Below are 20,072 nucleotides of genomic sequence, written 5' to 3' on the forward strand. Positions count from 1 at the left end.
GTATAAGTGGTGTTAACCGACGTTTCGGAGGAACGTCGGTTAACACCACATATACACGGTGCCAAATCCCAGAAGACTGCTTTCTTCATAGTCACCGCCGTGAAAGCCTCAAATCTTACAAAACAAGAAATGTTGTAAGAGGTGTTTTCTATGTGGTCCGTGCTTGAGCTATATAACGAGGAGCAGCTGCGATTACGAGAGGATCTTGAGACGGCAGTGAGAAGAGGACGAGGTTGTTGTGAGACTGCCGCCGGCCTTATAGTTATGACTGTTGGGGCAACGAGTGAGTTGTGAGACTGCTGCCGGCAAGTAAAGAAGTGACGACGGAAGCTGAGGAAGCTACTATGTTGGAAGCCGTTACCAGGCCACAATCAGTGAAGATACAGCTGACTGAGAAGATTTCGTTCGTGCTGCAATGAACTATAGGGTTGTTAATTAGCGATAATGCTAGGGTTACTTGTAGTTACGATTTGTAAGTGTCCAATGAATCCATTTACTGATGCAAATCCCGTCTATAGACAATATCGTGACAATATTATATCCCCAAGTTGTAACTTTCACTCATTTCCTAGCAAGAATTCTGTGCCTGTATGATTCCTTCTACTCCCGCGTTTCATCTCATTGCGTCAGCAATATCAGACGCAGGACATAAACTCTGGGCTTCCTACTTAAGCTCATTTCTTCCTATTTTATAGACAGTATTTCTACATCGTTACTAATTCAACATGATTGTTTAATTTAATATTAACAATACTATCAGAGATTCATCAGGAGCCAGGATAGTGTAGTCTGTATAGCATTTGGCTACGGGCTGAACGACCGAGGGGTCGGTCAAGAATTTTCTCGTCTCCACGTCCAGACCGACTCTGGGGCCCACCCGGCCTCTTGTTCAATGGGTACAGAGGTCTCTTTCCCCGGGGGAAAGCGGTCAGAGCGTGAAACTGACAACTGACCTCCACTAGTGCCGAGGTCAAGAAAATATGAATCTACGAGTATATAACCATTACCATTTACGCCTTCATGGTATAGTGCTTAGTTAGTAAAGCACAGGAAATTTACCTCCTCCTTACCTTAGCAGAAAATCCATACTTTAATATTAATGGTGTTGATTACTTAACCGCATTTGAGAATGACTGATTTATCACATCACAGATTATTTGAGAAATTTGATTTTGCTTGTATTCTATCTATGAAATGTTGCAAATATCCCCCAGAAAGTGGGCATTGTTAAATGCGATTTTGTTATTCGTGACAATACTAGAAAAATAAATAATTTCATATATACTTACTAATAAATATGTGTTTCTTTAGGGATAATTTGTATCACATGACCTTAAATCATTCAGTAAATCATTGTTTGTTTCTTGTAGTTTCCGTGGTCACGGTTCCCCTTTGTATCAACAAGACGATCACGTTACAACTGTTAGTTCGTGTTACCCAAAGGAAAGGCAAAGAAATAAGCACAGAAACGCCCTAAATGAACAAAAGTTTTTCTTTGAAACTGTTGATGCAGAAAATCGCTTTGTCTCGTCGTGTTATCCAAGTTTTCACTTAGTTCGCTAGGACTGATACGTGCCTCCAGGAGTACAGACCGTTTCAAAATATTTACTGTGTAGTTATCAGAGATGGTAAGATTTTGCCAGAGTATGCATCTTACGTTTCCAATAATTTATGCAATAGTAAATTCTGTTATAATCTCTAGGAAGTGTACTTTGTGAAAATAATGCAGTTTTATTTCATTATCCCGTTTTAAGCCAATGATAAGTGGCTTAATGAATATAATCCTTGTGAAGTAGCAACCAGCTCAGGAAGTCAAGAAATTCAGCTGCTTTTTTTTTAGAGCCGCAAGGTTCAGTGAGGTTGATTGTAACAACATTTAGCATGTACAGCCGTTGCTATGCAATGACCATGAGATAGGCAAATAAACAGCGGCCTTTTCTAGGCAACGGATCGGTAAACACGTTCCCGCGGCAACGAATACGCACGCAACAATAGAGTTGTTGGAAACGGTGTTCTTTACTCGGCCCGTGCAAAGGGGTTTTGAGGAAGACAGTTGGGGCTACCCAGTCAGTTGCAGATCTGCAAGGGAGGCTGAGAAGATACGGACTATGATCAAGTTGACAATTCCGCTGTGGAAGGCTAACCAGGGGCAACGACATGAGCACAGAAGATGAAGAATCTCAATTATTATAAGCCGTTACCACGAAACGACAAATGAAGACACTGCAGTGTGGTGGATACTTAGCATGTAGTGATTTGTAAAGTGTGGATATCAGCGATAGTGTTATAGTTATTTGTAGCTACGACCAATAATTTGTCAATAAATCTATTCACTAATCTATACCCGTTGTATAATTACACATATGAGTCACAACATGTTGGGTATTTTGAAGGGCGGGGATTATATCGATTTATGATTTATTTGACAGGGATTATATTTATGTTTCCAATAAGAATTCCCATATTACTAATAAGCAATTAGCAATTTTTTATGCCTTCCGTGTTTTCCATAATCAGCAGTAATTGTGTGGACTGAACAAGCCAGGCGTTTCAGTCACTAGTTGAGAGTCGACAGTATTTGCAAGCTGTCAGCTGTGAAACAATCACCAGCCTGCAAAGATGTAAGTAGAGGAATGTACATTGTTGAGAACCGTTACTAGGCAACGGCTTTCGAAGACGTAGAACACTTAGCGTGTGCTGTTGTGAGAAGTAGAATGTGTAGATTTATAGTTTACTTCATTTAAAATCCAATTGACCATCCAAACACCGTGTCTCTTAACTAACACGTAACATTTTATATAGCGCCAAAATGGATCATGGTAACGGATGATGAATTGAAAGAGAATTTGAAAAGAACTGCAGAACCTATTGCATGACACTGCCCTAGCATTTTACTGGAAGCACTGAAAAGAACCACGAAATCCCTCATTAGGGTAAGTTCTGTACGGGCCGAAATTCGTATTTCTGAACTTTGGGCTTGGTAAGGCTGCACCACTACGTCGACCGTAGACCGTTTTTGAATCAAGGGATCTGTGAATGTTATAACTTCTGCATTTCTTGTGTTACGTTTCGGCAGAGTGCGTCTCGGATCGAGCGTCCTGGGTGTTTTTGAAACAGCCACTAGACAACTAGATGTCTAGCTAACAGCTAATGTCACACCGAAACTTCTGGTTTGTTTGACAGAGCCCTTAATTAGCAGAGTTGAAAGAGTTTAGCACTAGAAAGAGACGCCGTCCGACCGGAGCACAGCTGCGTCCCCTGGGCGCGAGATGAGATAATTACTCCTTGTCGGAAACCCATTCCTATAGACGTCAACCGATAGGCTCATTCCATTCCAATCCCGTCAACGAAGAAGGAATGAACCCCAGGATCAGTTCTACCCCCACCCACTGCCTTTTCTTGCGTCGAAGAAAGAGCAAAACGGAACTCATTTTGTTTGGTCTTAAATCTCCTGTCCTTTCCGATTTTCTTTTGTGTCGCTGCCTAGTGATATCTTATAAAGTTATTTTCTGTGATTCGGGCTAACTGAAATCTCTTTATTGCCTCACCATTCTTTCATTTGGAACGTCCTTCAAACCCACAATGCCAGCCATACGCTATGAAATGGAAGAAATTTGTATATTTCATTTATTCACGTGTTTGAATGAATTTTATTCGTAAAATCTAAGGCACTGCTGTGTGGCTTCTGTAATTGCGCTGTTATTCCGCAAGTGGCCAAGTGCGGAAGTTCATCGGAATTTTAGAGTGGAGAGCTTACAGTCTGACTGCAAATGATGACTTACGAACGGTTTATGTAGCCTTTAAGTATCGTAGATATCCTAAGAATTGAAGAAAGCAGTCTTCTGGGATTTGGCACCGTGTATATGTGGTGTTAACCGACGTTTCGGAGGAACGTATGGCCTCCATCGTCAGGGTAGAAGGGAAAATATAAGAAATCCGCAAGCGAAGAGACCGTGAGAACCGGTAAAACCGAAACATCGGTTAACACCACACATACACGATGCCAAATCCCAGAAGACTTCTTTCTTCATAGTCACCGCCGTGAAAGCCTCAAATCTTACATCCTAAGAATTATTTTTTTACGAAGTCACTGTTTCCAGAACGAAGCCTTTCCTGAACTTTACTTATTAATATATTGTGTCGCATAGACCCGTCGCTAGGCAGTGACTCTATAAAAAGCTGCCGTTGATAGGTAACCCCCGCATCATGCACGCAACAATACGTAAAAAAGTCCTCTCTCTGCTTAGTGTCACAAATTGCGTTTTCTTCTGTTTTTTTTTATGTGATTGAAGAGTATACATTTGTCTGCCAACACGCGTGCTTAAATCAGCTTCAGGTGAAACTAAAATTTGATATTCATGTGAAGGGCTATTAGTCACTGCCCTTCACCGCCATATTGTCTGCATTATAGGTGAATGTGTTAAACTGTCAAAAGCAAACGCGAGGTACTCAAACATGTATACCTTTCTTCCTAAATCGTGTATTATACAGATGAATGAACGGGAACATATTCGTATTTAGCTGAATTCCTCCACTGTCAGTTTTACACGTTAGTTTTCAATACAGTAGAATAACCTGTGGGTTTTAAAGATGTTTCCTTGCCACATTTGCTATGTAACTAAGATTTTGGGGTCTCTAACTCGACTTTCTGTATTTGTTTCGTAGTAATTTGTCTCCATGTAATTTACAGAGTTTGCCTAGTTCCATGGTAAATAGTGAAATATATTCCGTTCAAGTCTACTCTAAGAATACAAATATTATGTTTCCGGACATTATCCATCGTCCAGTTTTTATTTAAACGCAACATTTCGGAGACTGGATTCTGTCTCCGTCTTCACGTAGAACCTACGCAGTTGGGCTCAGTCGATACAGCTAGTCCCTATCTCCGGAGACATACGGAGACAGAATCCTGTTTCCGAAACTTACGTTTTTAAATAAAAACACGACAGGGTTTTAGACAACAGGATGTCCAGGAACATAATATTTTATTAATGTACCATCGTCTCGAACTTGTAAATCTTTTCTACTCTGAAAATCAATTTTATTACATGAACATCAAAACTAACCAAACACATCTTTGTGTCAAGCATACAGATTCTTTAATCGACCCGTACTAAGAAGTAAGCCTGGTTAGCGACTAGCTACGGACTGAACAACCAAGGGTTCGGAGTTCCAGTCCCGAAATTGTCAAGAAGTTTCTTTTCTCAACGTCCTCCAGGTCGACTTTGGTGTCCACCAAGGCTGCTGCAAAATGGGTACTGAGAGCTCTTTCCCCGGGTGTAAAGTGGCCTGGGCGTGAAGCTGACCACACCTCCACCTAGTTCCGAGGTCAAGAAAATGTGGATCTACATATCCACTCCCCATACGCCTTCATGGCATATTGCTTAATTAGTTAAGCATTGGGACAGCGTCACCTTTCCTACTAAGAAATAAGTGTTATAACCGGACAAGAGCTGGCACTGTCATGTGACTGAATGTTCCATTTCCTTTTCTGCAGGAGCACGAGGTCTGAGATTGCTGAGTTTGAAAGTGCCGCCCACAGCTGATGTCTTTCAGCCGGTGACTCTGATCTGTGAATACGACCTGGAGAGTAGGAACCTGTACTCGGTCAAGTGGTACAAGGACGAGTGCGAGTTCTTCCGGTACACGCCTGACTACGAACCGCAGAGCCAGGCCTTCCCCACACCCGGCATCACGCTCGACGTAAGTAAGCCGGTGACAGTTGAAATATCTACCTTGCTTATCACCAGCAGTAGCAAGCTCTAAAACTTTGTGATGAGGGCTCATTACTGCAACATTATTGTCATTTGTTGGGGGGCTACGCGTGACGAAAATAACGGGTTCCAATTCGGATGTTGGATCTATTAGGACCTTGCTAATAAGTTCTCTTTATCACACTCAAATACAGCGCTGTCCCTAATTTGCACACTTTCCAATCACCGTTGCACGTGCATTAGTCGTCTCCTGGCAACGGATCTCAACACAGAAACTAGCACTTCAAATCACTAAGAAGTCTTCTTGCTATTTCGTCTTCAATCATTCTAGAACCTTGGAACTAAAAATTCTTCTGGATTTACTCCTCCAGCTTACGACTGACTCGCAACTGCCCTTGAGCTAACTCTGTCATTGGATGACAGCGAACACTTCTCTTATACGCACAGACCCAACGGAAAACGTCTCTATTGTTGCTGACGTCACCGCTTATGCGGAACTGTGTTTACAGAGTCGTTGCTTAAAAACTGGTTGCATAACTCCGTTGTTCCACCGCTGATCTGCGCGGACGACGTAGAAAACAGCCTCATCTATTGTTGCATGTTAAACCGTGTTTACAGAGCTGTTGCCTGGCAACGCGTTGATCAGATCTGTTAACATTATGTTTCTGGACATAATCGGTCATCTTAATTTATCAAAAAACAACTTTTCGGAGACTGGATTCTGCCTCCGTCTTCAGGTAAAACCTACCCAGTTGGGCTCAGTCGATACAGCTAGTCCATATCGTCGGACACAGAGACATTCAACGCAGTGAGACATTCTTCATGGAGATTCGTCAGGCAAACCTTGTTCAGGAGGAGTAATTGATTGTAATTGTAACGAAGTACCAATAAATTGAATCATGAAATCCAGAATCCCTTACTATTAATCACGCTAACCCCGAATACGGGGCAGTAATTTTGAAATTCAGAATCGAATAACTCCCCGAAAGCAAGAAACACATAAAAATGCTTGAAATGAAGATGATAATTTTAAGGCTCTCAAGTTTTACGCATTTGAAATAACTGTTTCTTCAAAATCAATTGCCATAGCATGAACTTGGACGGGATTTTTGGACTAAGATAATTTTTATGAGGCAACGACTTTACCTTAAGCCACTTTCCAGCGACACTTGTTTTTATTTCATGTCGGAAAGGTCTCGGAGTTGAAGGATGAGTCCCCTCAGAGACAATTTCCTCGCGACGTATGAATTTCAAGCGCAACAGACATTCGCTGCCGTAACGCGGCCTGTCATCTGCATCCAGTGGAACACTAGACGTGAGCTGAGGAGACAGGAACAAACCCTGCAGTTGCAACTGTACTCAGAATCATTGTACTAGTCGTGGTACTTTCATTAAACGTAACGGCTTTATGAAAGTGTGGCTATGTATAGATATTTAAGTTCACGTTAAAAACTTATTTGTTGCCAGCAACATATCAAGTACTGGCCTTACGTAAAGCTATCCCTGTAACAGGCCGTGGAGACTAGTAGGCTTTTGGGATGTCGATGCTCCCATATTTTCTTGACAGTCGGCTCACAGTTGGCAGCGAGGTTGTCAACGTTACGCGCCGGCCGCCCTTTACCCCCAGGAAGATTTCTGGAACTGGTTTCTATTAGATACTGAGTCGGCCCGAGGGCCGTAATGAGGCTGGAAGAATTAGGTAAATTGGAAAAAATCCAGTGACCTCATCGGGAATCGAACCCGTGACCTTCCGGCTTGTAGAATAATCCCTCGCCCAACTACTGTATACCTCACTGGTCTTAGACATACCTAATTTGTTATGAATTCAGTTGTTAACCTTGTCCACTAAGGCTGGAGCCACACGAGCGCACAAATGCGTCCGTTGTAACGAACGTCGTGTCGTCCGTTGTAGAAACAAAGAAGCGAGGCGAATGATATGCTTTCTTCTGGCTCCATTGCAGGCAAGAAACTACGCACCGCATTCTGCAACTGTGTGGTGACCTCAGCAACGACCGTCATAAAGTACGTTCTTTACAAGGGACGCATTTTATGCGCTCGTATGGCCCCAGCTTAAGATGTGGCATTGAAGAGGAGCGATCAAAACGTGAACGTCCGTAACATGGTACCACTTCTGGAGATGAGGTTGTCATTATCTTCCGATTAGGATCCCTGCTTGACTGGGCTGATTATGAGGAAATTAAGAGAAAATCGAATTCGGGTAATGTTTTCTACCGTTCAGATAAGAAACTCTATCTTCTTGTCTGCTGCCTAAAAACGTAAAAGTTATAATATACATAACTATAATTTTGTCTTTGATTTTGTATGGGTATGAAACTTGGTCTCAGACGTTAAAGAACATAGAATGAGGATTTTTGAGAACAGGGTGCTGAGGAAAATATTTGGGCCGAAGAGAGGTGAAATGACGGGAGATTGCAGAAAATTACATAATGAGGAGCTTAATAAATTTTAAAATATTCGCCAGTTATAATTAAAATGATCTAGTCAAGGAGAATGTAATGTGCAGGGCATGTAGTACGCATGGGGGTCAACAAGAATGCATATGTGATTTTGATCGGAAACCGGAAATAAGAGAGCGCTACAAAGACCTAGTCATGTCTGGTATGATAATATTAAAATGGACCTTAGAGAGATAAGATGGCATGATATGGAATAAATTTTTCTGCCTTCAGGATACGGACCAGTGGAAGGCTCTTGTAAACACAGTAATGAATCTTTGAGTTCCATAAAATGTCGGCAAATTCTTGAGTAGCTAAGAGAATGACAGCTTATCAAGAATAAGACTCGGTTTTCGTACTTCTATACACCTTCATTTGTGTACCATCGGAGGATTAAGGAAATCATTTTGGAAAAACAAAACAAAAACGAAAATGGAATTGAAACTAAACAATTTTAGCAACTCAGACTGAAGACTGGTACAGGAAGTAATCAGCAAAATGTTGGCACTCCACGATAGCTTCTGCACTCTAATCTACCTTTCCCTAATTGCTTTTTGAGACAAACTGATGAGTTGCTTCTTAGCCCAACGGCGAAGAAAGGCGTTAATTTATACATCTTTTCCAACGTTTGAGACCGTCTAGATTAGATATGTAAATTTCTCATAACCAAGCTTAACGCTGTTAATGTGATATGATTGCGGTTTAACAAAGACTGTCAGGTTGTGGCTTGTATACGCAGAGCGACCCATGCAGAACAGACACTTAGTGTGCTTAAACTAGAGGACTGCCGATCACAGTGGCCCCGCGGTCTGACACATGAAATGTCTTCGCTAGCTCGAACACTGGGATCGTGAGCTCGAATCCCATCCAAGTCATGGATGTCTCCCTGCGTTTATTCTGTATTTTTGTTGTCCTGTACGGGTACTGGCCTTGCGACAGGCAGATCCCCCTTCCAAGGAGTCCTACCTACATAACTATAATTTTGCCTCTGGTTCTGTATGGGTATGAAACTTGGTCTCTGACATTAAGGGAGGAACATAGACTGAGGGTGTTTGAGAACAGGGTGTTGAGGAGAATATTTGGACCGAAGAGGGATGAAGTGACAGGAGGTTGGAGAAAACTGAATAATGAGGAGCTTCATAACTTGTACTCTTCTCCAAGTATAATTAGAATTATCTAGACAAGGAGAATGAGATGGTCAGGGCATATAGCACGAATGCGGAAGGAGAATAATTCATATATGATATTGGTGGGAAATCCATAGTTAAAAAGACCACTAGGAAGACCAACACGTAAGTGGGTGCACAATATTAAAATGGATCTTAGAGATATAGAATAGAATGGTTTGGATTGGATTGATATGGCTCAGGATTGGGAGCAGTGGAGGGCTCTTTTGAACACGGCAATGAGACTTCGGGTTCCATAAAGTGCTGAGTGAGGGTGATTGTGGAGCAATGTGTGGAATGAAAATTAGCAAGGGAAACCGAAGTACTCAAAGAAAACCCGCCCCAGTGGCACTTTGTCCACCACAAATCCCACTTAACCAGACCCGGGATCGAACCCGGGCCACCGCGGTGGGAAGCCAGCGACTAACCACTTGAGCTATGGCGCGGCCTTTGATCCAAATAACTAGCTCAACGAAATATGTTCAGTATCTGCGGTTTTCAATTATTGGATCGGCCGGACGGATAAATTGACGAAGATCAGAAAATAAATACGCGTCATGAAAGTCTTGTTCTTGTCTCTCTTCCATTTCTGCCCTGACGTAATATTTCTTCTCCGATAAGACTGAATGGAATTTGGTGAAATTTAGTATTATCCTTAACACCAAGAATAAAAATACGTGTATCTATCGGTTTTGTGAAAGCCACGTGCAGATGGAAGCTCCTCAGGTACTGATTCAATAACAAAATATCTCTGCTTATGTTTCAGTTGCAGAATTCTGACATGAACAGAGTGACCTTGACCAACCTTCAGTTCAACACAAGCGGCAATTATAAATGCGAGGTTTCTACAGAGGCACCGAATTTTGAAACTGTGGCTCAGAGCTCCAACATGACAGTTATGGGTAAGTAAAAAATACATCGTTCTGTGTGTAACTTAAGAAAATATGTGGAGCACAATCCTTCTTGAGAAGCTGGCAATGCGTGAATTTACAGCTGTCATATTTAATTAAGCCGTTTTGTCAGAAAGAAGTATTAAATATCTCATTTATCAATTCGGATATTTTATAACACTGTCAATTTTAAGCCTATTAATTGATTTAAAACTGACTCACCGTCAGTCGCAATGTGACTTTGACTTGAGCAGTTAGTTGTTGTCAAGAGTTCTGGATATTGCAGTCCAAGGCGATTGAGAAGAAATGATAAGAAAGGAATTAGGCTGTGAAAAGAAGACTTCATGTTTCATTTGAAGTTACAGTGAGACCTATATAAATACGTTGCCAGGATACGACTAGTGAAGACTGAGGACCAGTGTGTGTGTGTGTGTAACGGTGAACTGTAAAGTGTATACATCAGCGATAGCGCCTTATTGCCTGTAGTTCGGAGTTGTGCGAATAACGTATCAATAAATCCATTCATGCAATCCAGAACCCGTCTTATAAGTCACACACACCCCGGTAGGTGACTATATATGCATTGTGACATACTTTCTAGAACCCGGACTATGGAGCATATTTCAGCGTTCGTTGCATTTCCTAGACAGCGGAATGGAATGCAGCATTGGAATTCTAACAGTGAGTTTCCACGATTACAACGAATTGTTCGAAGCGTTGTATGACAACGGGAAAACCAAACTGTTGAGAAAAGTGTTCCATAAGGGGTCCGCAAAAGACCTCTTTAAGGGGGTTCAATGTACCAGATATTTAGTTGAACCTGGCTGGATGTAGCGTTTGTGACACGAACACGGACAGATTTTCTTTGATCCTCACTCGATATATCGTTTGTATCTCAAATCTGAGACAGTAAAATATGGTCGCGAGTCCCAAGGGACTCAGACCCGAGAAAGGCTGTACTGGCAAGGGCCAGCAGCATATACAAAAGCAGACCCGTCCTCTCGTCAGAGAGGTCCACTAAAACGAGACCGTAAATGCCAGACGGTAATAAATATCTGTTCATGAGCCGGAGATAGGGCTCAACACCAAGACTTACTGACTGACTGACCGTCAGTCGCAATGTGACTTGGACTTTGACTTGGTCAGACGTTTAGTTGAGTCCTGGAAGTTGCCGAGAACAGTTCAGTTTGGCTTCCACTGTTTCAGAAGCAGTAATTACAAGAGTGTTGTAAGAAACGTCTGTCTACGTGATAAGAAGATGATAATTGTACTTACAAGTGTAGAGGAGATTGGCCATTGAACTTCTTCGCCAAATCCGAGACCTGCTTGAATTTATTTGTCGCGTTACATAGGCTATATATAGTGTATATATACGAGTATATAATTTTGGGGGTTATTTGTCAAAGACAGAGAGGAAACGTAATCACGAATCACAGACGAACGATAAGTTTCGGTTCAGATTGGACAATCTGGATATATTAATTAAGCTATAAATAATATTTGTTGGCGGTAATTACCACAGAAGGCTGACTCTAATGAGCGTGACATTGCCGAGGGCCATTGTTTTTGTGCTGCTGTCCGTCAGAAGGCCGTTATGTTGGGAGAATCAATAGAGAATACGCTGCGTACTATGAGCCAGTTTGGTGCTGTTAAATTTGTTCTCCGCTACCAACATTTCAAGTGGGCCTAATTCCAGAGTACGAAAGGGTCATAAACTGTCCACCGAACCGTGTGGCTTTTGTATCACGATGTAATATGCGTTTTGCTGGTCATTCATTTCCTCTACAGAAAACTGTACAAAATTTTCGTAAATTTCGGAAACTTCGTTTTTCAGCATCTCTTCATAATTTCTCACATTTTGATCCATCTTCTCATGTTCCACACCATTTTTCACGTCCTCGAGTTTAAAAAATTTGCTTATGCACCCGTATTCTGAAATTTTCAAACGCTTTCACTTTCAAGGAGTTTATAATAATTTCGTTATTCCAAATATTTCTGTTATTAAATTTATGAACTTATACTTAATTAAATTGTTTATGTTTACTGTTCTTTATTCTGAAAGCTATTTAGTTCCTTTAACTCATCGCCAAAGATCACGTAGTGTCGCTGCGCCCTTAAGTCGCCCGCGTGTGTCTGCAGATAATTTCTTACTTACTCATGGAGCTGAGCCCTTCTGGAGGAGCCGCCGATTCTGCAGCTTCTGAAGAATTTCCCAGCATTTTATGGAACCCGAAGGTTCATTACCATGTTCACAAGAGCGCTCCACTGGTCTCTATCATGAGCCAGATCAGTCCAGCTCATACCATCCCATCCTATCTCTCTAAGATCAGTTTTAATATTGTCCACCCACCTACGCCTTTGTCTTCCCAGTGGTCTCTTTCCTTCTGGCTTTCCCACCAATATCCTATACGCATTCCTCGTCTCCACCATTCGTGCTACATGCCCCGCCCACCTCATCCTCCTTGACTTGATCATGCATAAAGAGAATTATATAACACTATTTAAATTATTTGGAATTAACCTCAATTATATTGCAAATATCTTCACTCTGAAATGCCCAGATTTTGGCGCCTATATCCTACGACGTGTTGTCTATTGAATATTAGCTCTTCATGTTCTTCAGTGGTCTCTGGAGTAGGTCCCACAGTTCATCATGTGTAGCATGGCCTCGCAAATTGAGATTTTGAACCACTTGCCCGATTTTCACGAAACTCGGTTTCGTCAGTACTCATATGCCACACAATGACATCCCAGCGCTATGATCTACGTTGTTTTAATAATAAAAAGACGACCGGCGGACCAGCTTGTGAGGTGGGAGACACAGTTATACCTTAGAAGTTGGAGCTGCTCACTACTGCGCATCCAGCTGCGCACGGACCTGCTTGTTGAGCCAGCACTGAGCGATTCTGAGCAATGTTAAGTTAATTCAGAACATCAGAGCATGTAATTGCGCCCTTTTGATTTTGATGTCTTTATTGAACATTTATACTGTAGAAATTTCATATTTTTATATTATTATTGATAACGAGCACGATTGGAAGAAGAGGAACATTAATAAGGAAGAAGAAATTTCGTATCGTCTCCCAGGAATTCAAATTCGCTTCCCTTTGATTTCTGTATTGTATACGCCTCAACACAAATTCCTAATTTTCATTGTCTAAGTCGAAAATGAAGAGAAATTATTTATTTTATTATTCGCTAATAATATTCCTACATTTAACTCATTATTATGGTAGTACTTTTTGGAATGTCACAAGAATAAACATAATTTTTTTTTAATCTGTAGATTTTACGAAGAGCCTTTCTTTAGGAAGAATATGGTATTAATACTGAATTTAGGATTTACGGTTGAATTGGTCCAAAGAAATGAAGACCCTAAAGAATAATATAGCCTGCTTCCCGTAATAGTGGAATTCTTAGTCTCAGAACACTGTAACTTTTGTACGTCAGGATTTGGTAAAAACTTTTGAGATTCAGAGATTCGGTGTGCCTTTTGTCCTTAGTTCTTACTTTCTAATTTCGTAGCTTTAATTGACTGGATTTTGCCTCTTGGTTGACCCACCAACAACAGAACGACTCAATTATTCATTAATTTCTTACTGAATGACTAAGAAAATTGAATTTCTTAATCTCAGTAGAATATCTAATTGCTACTGATTAAGAAATTAATTTTCTTAGGGAACCCAAAGTTGTGCTTCATAACTTATACTCTTCTCCCAGTATAATCAGAATGATCAAGTCAAGGAGGATGCGGTGGGCAGGTCATGTAGCACGAATGGGGGAAACGAGGAATGTGTATAAGATATTGGTGGGAAAGCCAGAAAGAAAGAGACCACAGGGAAGACCAAGGCGTAGGTGGGTGAACAATATTAGAATGGATCTTAGAGAGATAGGATGGGATGGTATGGATTGGATAGATCTGGCTCAGGATAGGGACCAGTGGAGGGCTCTTGTGAACACAGTAATAAACCTTCGGGTTCCATAAAATGCTGGGAAATTCTTGAGTAGCTGCAGAATTGGCGGCTCCTCCAGAAGGGCTCAGCTCCATGAGTAAGTAAGTAACCCAAAGTTGTATCAGTCTTAACACACTTCTGCTCTGAGTTCAACCCAGGTCCACTTCACTGTCAGTTTCATTTTATGACGAAATCCACAGAATAAAACTCTTTATTGACAGGAACAAAACAAGATAAAAATAAAATAAACAAATCACAACAAAACGTAAATAAATATAGGCACTCTCGCGTTCAGGTATCCCTAGAGCTGTTTTTTCATCAAGTTTTACACACAAATGCATGTATTTTTTTGTTTCCCTGTGCCTCGTATAATTATTTCAAGTTTGGTGGCCTTGTAATATTGCTAGACTGCGAGTTCTGTCAATAAGCAAATAGCTGATACAATGTAGGTATAGAGTTACAACTCGAGAACAAACTGTAACAAAGGAAGTGCATTTTTCTGTCCTGAAGCCCCTGCTTCAGCTTCCTGCGTAATATGACAAGAGGTCTCTTTGTGTGCGAACCAAGGGATCTGTTCTCATTATAATTGGATTAGGAAAAATCACGTTATATACCAGCGTTGTGTACTGTTCTGTAATAACAGAGCGCGCGAGAGGCTGTGGGGAGATCACTGCGTGCAGTCTATGCATCAAGGAGGCCGTCGCTAAGAACTGAGTAGCGTCTCAACACTGTGAAAGGAAATTATACATTTGTTCAGCTTATTCAGTAGGATTACATAAAGATGTGACTGTTAGATCGCTTCCATTTATATTTGTTCAGTGATCTTCATTTGAGGTGTGTTAAGTGCAGCTGTACTGAAATTTCGGAATGTGGCCTAAGCAGCAAATAAGCATGACTTTCTATTCCTTACTTTCTGCTGGCCCGCGTCCATATGCTTCAACATACACGTACATACACGATATAGAAACACGTATGTACAGTGGCCTACTTCTGCGCATAGTCACATGCATACTGTAGCATGTAGATTGCTAAGTGGTGACTCTGAACATCTCCCGTTGCTGGGCAACACATTCCTAGCATGCGCCAATGAACTGGCTGGCAAGCGGTGTTTTCTGAGCGGTCCGTGCCGATGGCTGCTTATGCAACAGTTGATATATCAACAGAGGAATGTTTTCTGTACGGTCCGTGGCCGTTTTTATAAGCAGGATAATTAGTGGAGTGAGTGAGTTAGAGAGCTGCTGCTGTCAGAAACTTGTAGCCGAGACACAGAGATAGGTCGGGAAACCAAGGTAAGCGGGTTTCCACCGTTAGAAGCCGCTACCGGGCAACGACCGATGAAGACAGCAGACTGAAAAAAACCCTTCCCATTTCAGTCCTTAAATCACTCTATCACCACTTTCTAAATAGCCTGAGATAATGATATCGTCATTAAATGAATCATTTAATGCGAGAGAGAGTCAGTAAGTAGGTCTCAAATGAATGTAAAGCGTGAAACATGTGATATTCGAACCTGGGGGAAGAAGAAACATTTATTTCTCAACATCTTCACCAACACTGATACACTTGCATCGAGACCCTCAGCGTAGAATTATTTTGAATGCTGCCTCAGCCACTTTCTAATCAGCGAAAAGCCTGCCACCAAGTTGTGAACCGTTTTACGCGACAAACACTTCCCAACATAAACAGGAACGTTGCTCTTCAGTAGTATACTCGTCAAGCACTGTCGCCATTTTAACTACTGAACCCAGCCTCTGAATATGCTCATGCGCGTCTGCTACCTTCACTGTCATGAAGCTGGACTGTGCTGCTACCTAGTGGTACACATGAGAAACCTATTACATCCATTATAGCTGTTTTCTTCCATCTGAGACTTATTTACTGACTCTTCCTCGTACATAAACAGTGCAGCTTCGTTCCACTGTACGTTTAAATTATTTAGCCTGCGGTGTTATGGAAGTTATATGTGAGCAGAAGCTGTATAGATTGCGCCCCAACCAACTGCTATTTTAGCGTTACCTCGGCGCACCCCCTAGTCTTTATCGCCGCCACAAGACGTTCAGAGAATAAGTGGCACATGAAGCGACTGATTTCTGCCTGTTGCCGTTAAATAGCAACATGTATGTTATTAGCATGGCTCAGTGGGCTGCGTGTTCCTTCCGTTGATTCCAATGAGCTGCAGCCATGTTGCATCGGTTCCAATTAAACACCAACCCATTTACTGTAATTGGTAGTTGGAGAGTACTTTAATTTGTCCATCGTTGAAATGTACAGTCTGAACAACGATATACTCAACGTGATTTCATGTAAATTATCAAACTAATTTATTTCTGAAAGGAAAATAATTAAATTTTATAACTTTGCAGTAATTACTTTTATTCAGGGTTTCTAAGCGTGTAAGTCTCTTAAAAGATATGGACTAGGACGGAACATAAAACTTTGTAGGAAGCGTGTATGGAGACAGATACCTCAGGATAGCGTGGATATCTGGATAAACGCGATTAGATAAAGTAAGATTTTCTTTTTTTGAACTTTACGGACGAGGCTCTCTGGCAGTTCAGGTCATTATTGACTTCTGAAACCATGAATCTTTTAGATTACACTTGACGGGGTATCGGCCCCTCACATGACAAGCCAAGCGCAACAGGACACAGATACAGAGACTTGAACACACGATTCCAATTTTCGAGCTGTTCAAGACTCTCTTTGTTCACTTCCCACTACGCAGCAAATGCAGTGTAAATGAAGAAATAGTGATATGCAAATAGGTAATAACTTTTTTTCATTCGCTTAGTGGGGGTGGAGTCCAACTGGGTCCACTCGGCACGGCGGCCACTCATTGACCTATTGTAGCCTGCCCCGGGTGATTATGGTGATGGAGAATTTTGTGGAATGAAGATTGGCAAGGGAAACCGAAGTACTCGGAGAAAAAACGCCCCAGCGCCACTTTGTCCACCACAAATCTCACTATATTGAACCCGGGCCGCCGTGGTGGGAAGCCAGCGACTAACCGCTTGAGCTATGGCGCGGCCTTACAAATAGGTAACTTTTTTATTATTATGCTAGTGGAGTGGGACTAAGTCCCTTGTACTGCGGCCACTTCTGGCCTATTGTACCAGCCCCAGATGATAGGTGTGGGTGATTGTGGAGCAATTGGTGGAATGAAGATTGGCAGGGGAAACCGAAGTACTCAGAGAAAAGATGCCCCAGCGCCACTTTGTCCACCACAAATCCCACTTGATCAGACCCGGGATCGAACCCGGCCGCCGCGGTGGGAAGCCAGCGACTAACCGCTTGAGCTATGGCGCGGCCAGTAGGTAACTTAGTTGATGTGATGAACCATTGTGGATAAACTATACGTGTGGTACAGTAATAAATTTGTAACATCAACAAGCGAACATCAGGGAGAGTGAAACACTGATAATTAAGAAAACCTAATTTGAAAAATATTGTCACGATATTTGGGTGACTATGGTTTGGATTGGTAATCGGATTTATTGAACACTTACAGATCGAAACTACAAGTACAACTAACTATAGCGCTATCGCTAATTCACACACTCTACAACTCACTACAGCAAGCACTAAGTGTTGTCGCCTGGCGACGGCTTCCGACGCCGTAGCTTCCACAGCTTCCATGTTCACGTCCTTACTGGCTGGCGATGTCTCACAGCTAACTAAACTCAACACTTGTCCTGCTTATAACACCTCGGAAAGGACTCCATAGAAAACACCGCTTCCAACAGTTTCTCTATTATAGCTGTTGCACGGATCACATAGAGAACACCGCTTCCCAGTTGGTCCATTGAATCTGTTGCCTATGAACTCGCTTTATATACAAAATCATTGCTTAGCAACGGGTATGCATGCTACAATGTATTTTGTTCAGTCTCGAATACATATTTCCACTCTTGTTTCTTCCATAAGGAAAAGAACTAACAATATGGGTCATAAAGTAATCTTCCTTCTTGCGAAAGCAACAATTTCCTCATTATAATACTAAATACGAGGCTTGTGGCCATTTCATTCCAGCACCTAGGTTTCTCTCCAGAGGCTGACTTTCAACTGCCAACTGAACGGTCTCACTCACCAACCAGCTACTTCACGTCACTTCACGCAACTGAATTGCTGACAACTCCTACGAACTTGTTGCTCCAAACTATCCTCCTTATAACATTTCGGCCCGAACCACATATAAAACACCGTTTCCATTGTTGTATTCCAACAATACCTCGACTGGTTCATTGAAACGGGTGTTTGTTTATGCGCCTATTGCATAGCAGCGGCTTTTCACGCTACAATATTAAACACTGGGGCAGACAGACACGCTCAACACTATTTTATGTCCCTTTATTCACTTCCAAGAAAGAGCGCATGTAATGCAATTAATTTAACCTTTCTTTAAAATCTTTGAGCTATGTGTGGACCCCACTTGAAGAGAGGGCAAGGAACGGCACATGCGTCACAGGCTTAAGGAAGTAAAACAGAAACGCGGAGGGGTAGGATGTCTGGACTTAACCTCTCTTGTGGCTTTTGTTATGTAGCATAAAGCGCGGGAAAGGCTCCGATTTGTCAGCGTAAACAAAAAAGAGAAAATGGGGGGGGGAGTAAGAGGGAGAGAGAGGAATGCATTTCTAGATTGGAGCCGAACTTCCGAGTGGACAGACCAAGTTATCTGGGTATTTTTCACAAGTGACCGACGGGCGCTGTATAAACACATGCAGCTACTGAAATGGCACAGTTGTCACCCTGCGTTTCCTTACAAACTGAAGTAACCTTCCGCCATTTTCATCACTCGATTCTTAGTACATTTTTATGCTTCTTTTTCCTCCTCTATATCTTTCCTTTCTCCCTCTTTTTTTTTCTTTTACTGTCACACTGTCACTTCGTATCTTTAGGGACATTACTCTCTTGCTCTCCTAGTCCCTCTCTCTCTCTCGCTTGGGATTCGCGAGGACTTCCCACTGTAAACATCCGACGTTCTGTGGAACACAGCTCGCTTTCGACTTCCGTCAACATATCAGTGTGCGATCCGTTTTCTGAATACACTCTTCTACCCGTAAGTAGTGTATAACTCTTCTTAATATAAGCACGTTATATAATTATTACCTCGATGTTTAGGTCTCTGATTTGTTTGAGGTCTTCATCTATTTGTTCTATGTATCTACCTTAACGGACTTATATTGTTTTATATTTTCACATCATCTAGTGACTACAGACGGCGTTTGGATTGGTAATTGGATTTACTGAACACTTACAGATCTTGAATACAATTAACCATAGCGCTCTCGCTAATTCACACAATTTACAGTTCAATACAGCACTNTCCGACGTTCTGTGGAACACAGCTCGCTTTCGACTTCCGTCAACATATCAGTGTGCGATCCGTTTTCTGAATACACTCTTCTACCCGTAAGTAGTGTATAACTCTTCTTAATATAAGCACGTTATATAATTATTACCTCGATGTTTAGGTCTCTGATTTGTTTGAGGTCTTCATCTATTTGTTCTATGTATCTACCTTAACGGACTTATATTGTTTTATATTGTCACATCATCTAGTGACTATAGACGGCGTTTGGATTGGTAATTGGATTTACTGAACACTCATAGATCTTGAATACAATTAACTATAGCGCTCTCGCTAATTCACACAATTTACAGTTCAATACAGCACTCACTACGTCTTCTCATTATGCTGTATCTTCACCGGTTGTCGCCTGGTAACGGCTTTCAACACCGTAGCTTCCTCGGCATCCGCGTTCTCGTCCTTACTGGCCGGCGACTCTCTCACAACTAAATCCCACATTTCTCACTGCTGTCCCAAGACTGTCGTAATAAAGTCGAACTCAAAGTCACATTGCGACTGACTGACTGTCAGTCAATAAGGTCAAGA

At 41.8% G+C, this 20,072-nt stretch overlaps 1 protein-coding gene across 1 annotated transcript in view; it reads left to right on the forward strand.

Annotated features, from left to right (window-relative positions):
• Window positions 1-20,072, forward strand: part of LOC111871130 — a 231,342-nt gene that overhangs the window by 184,745 nt on the left and 26,525 nt on the right. The window contains exons 3-4 of the mRNA XM_023863981.2: window positions 5,498-5,703; window positions 10,103-10,238. Of these exons, the coding sequence (XP_023719749.1) occupies window positions 5,498-5,703; window positions 10,103-10,238 (342 nt within the window). The remainder of the gene's footprint in view (window positions 1-5,497; window positions 5,704-10,102; window positions 10,239-20,072) is intronic.

Source organism: Cryptotermes secundus, unplaced genomic scaffold, assembly GCF_002891405.2.
Source record: "Cryptotermes secundus unplaced genomic scaffold, Csec_1.0 scaffold250, whole genome shotgun sequence".
In the NCBI taxonomy this organism is placed as follows: domain Eukaryota; kingdom Metazoa; phylum Arthropoda; class Insecta; order Blattodea; family Kalotermitidae; genus Cryptotermes; species Cryptotermes secundus.